The sequence below is a fragment of the Ursus maritimus genome, unplaced genomic scaffold (genome assembly GCF_017311325.1).
Source record: "Ursus maritimus isolate PB19 unplaced genomic scaffold, ASM1731132v1 scaffold_14, whole genome shotgun sequence".
NCBI classification, from domain to species: Eukaryota; Metazoa; Chordata; class Mammalia; order Carnivora; family Ursidae; genus Ursus; species Ursus maritimus.
The window spans coordinates 58,335,077-58,341,475 of NW_024423786.1; the positions used below are offsets into that span (position 1 = coordinate 58,335,077).

Below are 6,399 nucleotides of genomic sequence, written 5' to 3' on the forward strand. Positions count from 1 at the left end.
CGCACAGGTCCCCATGGTCGCCCAGCCTTGCGGGAGGGGCCGCGGATGGCTGGCACGCACAGGTCCCCATGGTCGCCCAGCCTTGCGGGAGGGGCCGCGGACGGCTGGCACGCACAGGTCCCCATGGTCGCCCAGCCTTGTGGGAGGGGCTGCAGATGGCGGGCACATGCCCGGTGGGGCACGGGCTCCAGGGTGGGTGCTGCGCGGTGCCCCGCGTCCTCTGGTTTTCTGACTTCTTTCTCCTCTCTTCTTCACTCCTGTCTCTCTTCTCCCCACCCCTGGGCTCTCCCACCTTCCCCTGGGGCTGACGAGGTCCCTGCCCGGCACGTCCGGCCAGCCGGCCCCCGAGATGCGATGTGCCAGAGCAGTGCCCGGGCCCGGCCGCCGCTGATCCGCCACCTTGACCCCCGCCCGTCTCTCCCCCAGGGTGAACCAGCTGGTGATGCCGCCTGCATCCGTCAAAGTCTGAGGCCGTGAGTGCAGGCGGGCTGAGAGGCTCCTCACAGGAGGGGAGGGGTGGGGTCAGGGCTGCACCTTGTGGGGATCCTGGGGAATGCTCTGCAAACAGGAGCAGCTTCTCCTGAGGCACCTACCAATTCTAGGTCTGGCCCTCTTCCTCTCGAAATGTGGCCTGAATTGACTTGCTGGGTCATGGGGGAGGGCAGGCTCCCCTTTCCTTCCTCAGATGGGACTGGCAGGACCCCTACTCCATCCCGGACTCTGTCCTCCTGGGCCCTCCAAGAAGCACGCACCAGGGCCCGACTCTGAAGTTGACCTTCCTCTGGGCCTGGCCTTCAGAGGCTGCACTTCCCAGCAGTGCAGGATCCGAGGTCACCACCCCCTCATCCCCTTGATGCCCCCAGAGCCCAGAGAAAGGTCTGTTTCTTCAAACAGCAGGAAGATGAAGGGGAGAGTCTGGAGTCTGGACTGGCCCCTCCCAAGGGCCCCTGAGACCTGGCCCCTCTTTCTAGGTGCCTCTGGGACCGCGAAGAGCCCTCATTGTCAGCCTACTTGGGAGGCGTCCCACGGCATCCCGGCCCTGCTGGACAGTCTCGAAGCTTTCTGTGTGACCCAAGGCTGGGCACCCACCCTCTCTGGTCTGGGGCTGTGGAGTGGCCATGGCTCCAAGAGGCTGTGTCCTCAACTAGCGTGGAAGGCTGTGTCTGGGGGAGCTGTGCAGCTGGACAGACTCCCAGCCCCAGGGCCAGGCTGCAGACCCCCTGGGGCCCGGGACAAGGACAGCCCCCACCGGGTATGTGGGGAGAGCATGGCCTGTCCCCACCTTACGGGGTCCCAGGCAAGCCTCTGCCCTCCCCAGAGCGTGGGGCCAGGCGGCTGGACTTCCCCACATGGCAGCTCTGAAAACCCGGCGACTCCTGGACTACAGGGAGGAGGTGGTCCAGGCCTCAGGGCAGTACTTTAGGCTCTGGGATGTGGGGACGACAACGACCTTGGGGATGATGGACTCAACTGGGCAGAGCCAGGGGCCCGTGACTGGGCGGCGCTTCCCAGCCTGGCTGGTTCCCCCAGAGGACGCTAGTCTCTGCTGCCTGGCCGGCTCTCTGCCTGCAGGTCCCCCCTCACCCCAGTGGGGCTATCCGCTGGGGAGCTGGCATCTCCAGGGGTGAAGGCCCTGGCGGCAGCTGCACCCCACCTGTGCCCCCAGACCTGAGCTCCAGGGGCAGCCTGCCTCCATGCCCCCCCACCCCAGCAGCCTGGAACAGACTCCTGCCCCCAGGCTGGGCCCTTTCCAGAGGCAGGGCCCAGGGGACTCTTCCCGGAACCCGCAGGGCAGGAGCCAGGGCTCCGGCTGCCAGAGGAAGCAGCCACCCCGCGAGGCTTCCTGTCGCTGGGAAGGGCCCAGAGGTCGAAGCCTGCACCCCACGCCAGCTGCCGAGGCACTTGGGGCCCTTCCCCAGCCTGCCGCCCCCACACCGCCGTCCGCACATACCTGACCCCGGCCCCCCGGGCAGAGCTCCCCCTATCCCCGCTCCACACGCGCTCCCCGCACACTGGCTGGAATCGAGGTGGCCGCAGGGGACCCCGAGAGCCGGCCCAGACGACGCTCCGCCCTGTAGTTAGCAGCTGGCGTGGCTTCAGCGCGTGCGAGCTAGGGAACAGCCACTCCTCACCAAGCTCTGGGGCACCTGCGAGGGGGCGGGACCCGCAAGACCACCCCGGCCTCCACGGGGGCCCCAGCGATGTTTTCTTGTTGTACAAGAACCAGGTCCAAGTGTTGCCTCCTCTTCCTTCCGGAAGCCAAACTGCTCCTTTATTTTTTAGGGCTGCTGATTGTGAATCTCAGAGTCTTAAGAGAAGCCAAATATATTCCTCTTGTAAATGAAGGAATAAACCTATTTAAAGGACGCCGCGCTGGCTCCCAGGGCTGAGCAGCCTGGGGTGGGGGACACAGGGCCCCGCGGGGTGCGGCAAGGGGACTGCAGACGCGCTCCCCCCAGTGCCGGGCGCTGGTACTGCACGCGGTGGAAACACGGGTCTCCGGGTGGGGGCTGGGCGTGCACTCAGGGCTTCCTGGCCTTCTTGAGCGAGGCCTTCTTCCTTTTGGCCCCGCTCTGGAGGAGGCTGGGGCTCTTGCTGACCAAAGACAACCTGGCCTTCTTCCGCGGTAGCGCGGACTGCGGCGACTTGCCGGACACCCCCTTCTCCGGCAGATCCTTCAAAGGCTGCTTTTTGCAGGCAGGCGCCACGGGGGACACGGGCGTGGCTCCGTTCACCTGGGACAGCCTCCGCTTTTTCTTCAGCTTCGGGGTATTGGCAGGAGCGCTGGGGCTGGGGCTGGTGGCGTCTGGGGGCGGCCTCTTGGTAGCAGGCGTCCCATTGGCCTGCGCTGGCCCCCGGGCCTTCCGCCTGTTTCTCCTCTTCTTGCTGGTGCTGGGAGGCTGGTTCCCCCCGGAGACAGCGGCCTTGGCGTCCTCCTCTGGCACTGCAGCCTCTGGCTTGTGCTTCTTACGCTTCTTGGTCTCGGGCAAGAACCCCTTTTTCTTCCTCTTCGTGCTAACGGGGCTCTGCGTGACGCTGGGGCCTTCCTTGGCATCCTTCTTCTCAGACTTGGGGCGCCTAGAAGAAAGTGCCCAGTGAGGTAGTGTCCAGCGGGGCGCTCCCACCCCGGGGCACCCCCATGAGAGCGCGTGCAGCACGAGGGTCTCCCCAGCCCCTCCCAGGACCTACTGGACTCCGAGGGCTTTCATGGCCTGCCAGTAGAGATCGCAGAGGCGGCTGGAGCCAGCCGGGCGCTCCCCCTGCTGCAGGCTCTCCTGCCGGCTCTGCAGCACACCCAGCACGGCGCTCAGGTCCACGGTCAGCTTCTGCGGGGCAGGGACACCGTGGCTGCGGCAGTGACAGGAAACAGGGCCTCTGCCCGGCTCTGGGTCCCCCATCCTCCCACCCTCGCCCCTGGCGGACCCTGGGCCGTCCCTGCTGCCTGTGCGTCACGCCTCCCTCACCTTGGAGGGAAGAGCCCCGGGTACCACGGTCGGTACCACGGTCGCTCCCGCCGCCCACAGGCAGAAGGCCCGACCCCTTCTCCTTGCTCCCCACTCAGGCCTCCCTCCGCTCAAAGCCCTCCTTCCTGCTGGCCCTCCCTCCACACACTGAAGGGGTTATATCTGAAACCCACTGGCCCTAGAACAGCTCCTCCCGGCTCTTCACTGCTGCTCGGGGGGCTGCTCCCGGGGTATGCCTGTGGCCCACGGGCTCTTGGCCCGGACGTCTCCTCCCCGTGGCACCTGCTAAGGACTCCCAGGCCTTCCCTCCTGGGCCGGACCAGGGAACTACCTCCCCACGAGCACCTCCCTCCATGTGCCCAGCGCTCCCTGGGCCCAGGCACCTGCCTGCCAAGACCCCCCCCGTGGGGCGGGTGCACCCTCCCCCCACCCCAGCTCGCCCACCCGCCCGCCAGTCTGTGCGGGGACTGGTTCCTCTGGCTGCCTGGTCACCCACCTCCTGGTGGACAGTCCTGAAGAGCGTGTTGAGCAGGCCCAAGGAGGACAGCTCTCTCTGCTGCTCCGACTTGGTCTGGGCCTCACCCAGCGTCCGCAGGTTCTAGACAGGAGACGCCCACTCAACACAAAGCCCCGGGAGAGGGAATGTCCCTGTGGGGGCAGCCCAGACCCAGCTGAGGCCCAGGGGCCCGGAGACCCACTCCGGACGGCAATGTGGGCAGGGACCCCACAGCCCTTACCTCCGTGACCTTCCCCAGGATCTGGCTGACCAGCTGCTCCCACTCGGGGTCCTCAAAGCACAGCCGCAGCTCCCGCACGGGCAAGGCCTTCTGCAGCAGCACGCAGGCTTGGGCCTGCGGGGGCGGTGGGGGGGGTTGTGGCCACGGGAGCCTCAGTGCACAGCCCCGAAGCTCAGGGAGCCACAGGCGGACCCCACGGGCCTGCCTGTCACGGCAGCTCTGGGTCCAGCGGGGGACAGTGCCTGGCCCGCTCATCAGCTCACCCTCCTGCAGCCTCACCAGCCCCCATCCCACCCACCCTGACCTGCCCGTCAGCCCGGCCCCGGAGGATGGCCAGGTCCGAGTGTGCACATTAAGGAGCTCAGGGTTCAGGCCACAGGGGGTGGCAGTGGTGGGGGCGAAGCTTCCCCTCCTGATGGTGACCCTGTGCCGATGGCAGGGCAGCTGCCGGCCAGGTCAAAAGGGCAGGAGTGGGTCTACCCTGGCCGGGGCACCTCCAGGGCCTCCCAAACACCCGGCCAAAGGCGAGTCATGCGGGTAATTCCGACAGGCCTGGGGCTGGGATCCGGGAAGTCCCTACCTGGTGGCGGGGCCGTGCCTGGCCCGTCACGTGCTGGATCACGACGGGGAGCAGGCTCTTACAGAGCACCTACGGAGGGAATGACGGGGCAGTGAGCTGGGGCCTGGGCCGAGAGGGGGCCGGGGGCGGGCCAGCCCGACGCTCACCGGGTGCCGGGAGAAAAGGCTGAGGAACATGGGCACGGTCAGCGGGCTGTTGCGCCTGGTCAGGAAGGAGGTCAGCGCTGACGAGTAGATCGGGGTCACGAGGCTCAGATCCAAGCAGCCGGCAGCCTGCGCCGTGAGAGTGCCCACGTGATGCCGGGGAGAGGGCAGTGGGGCAGGGCCGGGGCCGCCCTCTGCGGGCCGAGAGCCGGGTCCCGGGAGTCGCGGCCTCCACCCCCCTCCATGAAACGGGCAGGCGGTCCTGGCCCGCAGCCCTGCTGGGCTCCCAGCGGCCGAGCCTTCCTGGGCCAGGGCCCACTCACCTCCGGGCCCTTGGGCTTGGGGCCGGCTTTCTGCTTCTTCGGGGTCTTGCCGACACCGGCGTCGGCGGCGTTGCCCTTTAGGACGCGGAGCAGGTAGAGCGCCGCGTTGAAGTGGTACAGGGAGACGGAGGCGTCGGCCTGGCGGCCGGCCTGCTGCACCAGCCGCTCCACCTGCGCGTACAGAGACCCCACGCCGCGGCCCAGGTCATGGCAGTAGTGCCGGGAGCGGCACAGGTGGTGTCTGTGGGGCCCGGGGGAGAGGTGGTCACCACACATCCTCGTCCCCCTCCCCGCCGAGCAGAGCCAGCCCCCGGGGGGTACGTGAGACCCACTCACAGGCAGGGCGACGAACCCAGGCCACGGCGGCAGGGCCAGGCCCGGGGCTGCGCCTGCCCCACGGGCAAACCTGACTCCCGTGGAACGGTGGCCTCCAGGCCCTAAGACTCGGGTCTGTGGTGCTCAGGGCACGAGAACTAGGTCACTCAACAAACTCGACCCTGGCAGGCGGCAGGGACAGCTAGCCAAGCAAGCGCGACCTGGGGCTGGCCAGGAGACAGGTCGGGGGGTGCGCGGTCTGTCCCGCTCTGCCAGCTCTGTGACGTTTGCTCGGGACCTCAAGTCCCCGGGCCACGTCTGTGCTCGGGAAGGCAGGTCTGCGCCCCCACCCCTACACCCTCCTTCCTGCAGGGCCCCCGATCCCGCACAGCCCGACCACCGCCTGTTCCCAGAGGCGGAGCAGCCCCGCCAGAACCCTCGCAGAGAACACCGCTGGGCGCTGGTCCGAGGCTCTGCTCCACCTGCGTCTGACCGGTCCCCGTCGGGACACAGCCTGCTCCTCGGCCCGCGACCTCCAGGCCTGGGGAACGTGACGGCTCTCCCAGGGGGCCTTCCCTGGTACCTCAAGACCGTGCGGACGGCCTGGCACTCACGTGAAGATGCGGGCCGTCTTGTGCAGGAGGTCCTGCTCCTGCTTGGAGCTGCTGGTGCGCATGCTCCGCCGGATGACGTCCAGCAGGGGCTCCAGCAGCTCCAGCACCAGCGGGTTCTCGGGCTGCTTGGTCACCAGCACCTCGATCAGGTCCAGCACCTGGGGCCGGGACGGGCATGTCAGTGGGTGCGTGGTGTGCGCAGGGGCGGGGGGAGGCCCACAGC

General features: G+C 68.1%; 2 protein-coding genes across 2 annotated transcripts in view; one reads left to right on the top strand and one right to left on the bottom strand.

Moving 5' to 3' along the window:
- Nucleotides 1-2,367, top strand: part of SPNS2 (sphingolipid transporter 2) — a 33,849-nt gene extending 31,482 nt beyond the window's left edge. The window contains exons 12-13 of the mRNA XM_040629840.1: nt 427-473; nt 972-2,367. Of these exons, the coding sequence (XP_040485774.1) occupies nt 427-469 (43 nt within the window). The 3' untranslated portion in view covers nt 470-473; nt 972-2,367. The remainder of the gene's footprint in view (nt 1-426; nt 474-971) is intronic.
- MYBBP1A (MYB binding protein 1a) overlaps nt 2,237-6,399 on the bottom strand; it is a 14,337-nt gene continuing 10,174 nt past the window's right edge. Inside the window, exons 21-26 of the mRNA XM_040629839.1 lie at nt 4,928-5,053; nt 4,782-4,850; nt 4,202-4,315; nt 3,961-4,062; nt 3,190-3,326; nt 2,237-3,078 (exon numbers count right to left, since the gene is read on the bottom strand). Coding sequence (XP_040485773.1) covers nt 2,523-3,078; nt 3,190-3,326; nt 3,961-4,062; nt 4,202-4,315; nt 4,782-4,850; nt 4,928-5,053 — 1,104 coding nt within the window. The 3' untranslated portion in view covers nt 2,237-2,522. The remainder of the gene's footprint in view (nt 3,079-3,189; nt 3,327-3,960; nt 4,063-4,201; nt 4,316-4,781; nt 4,851-4,927; nt 5,054-6,399) is intronic.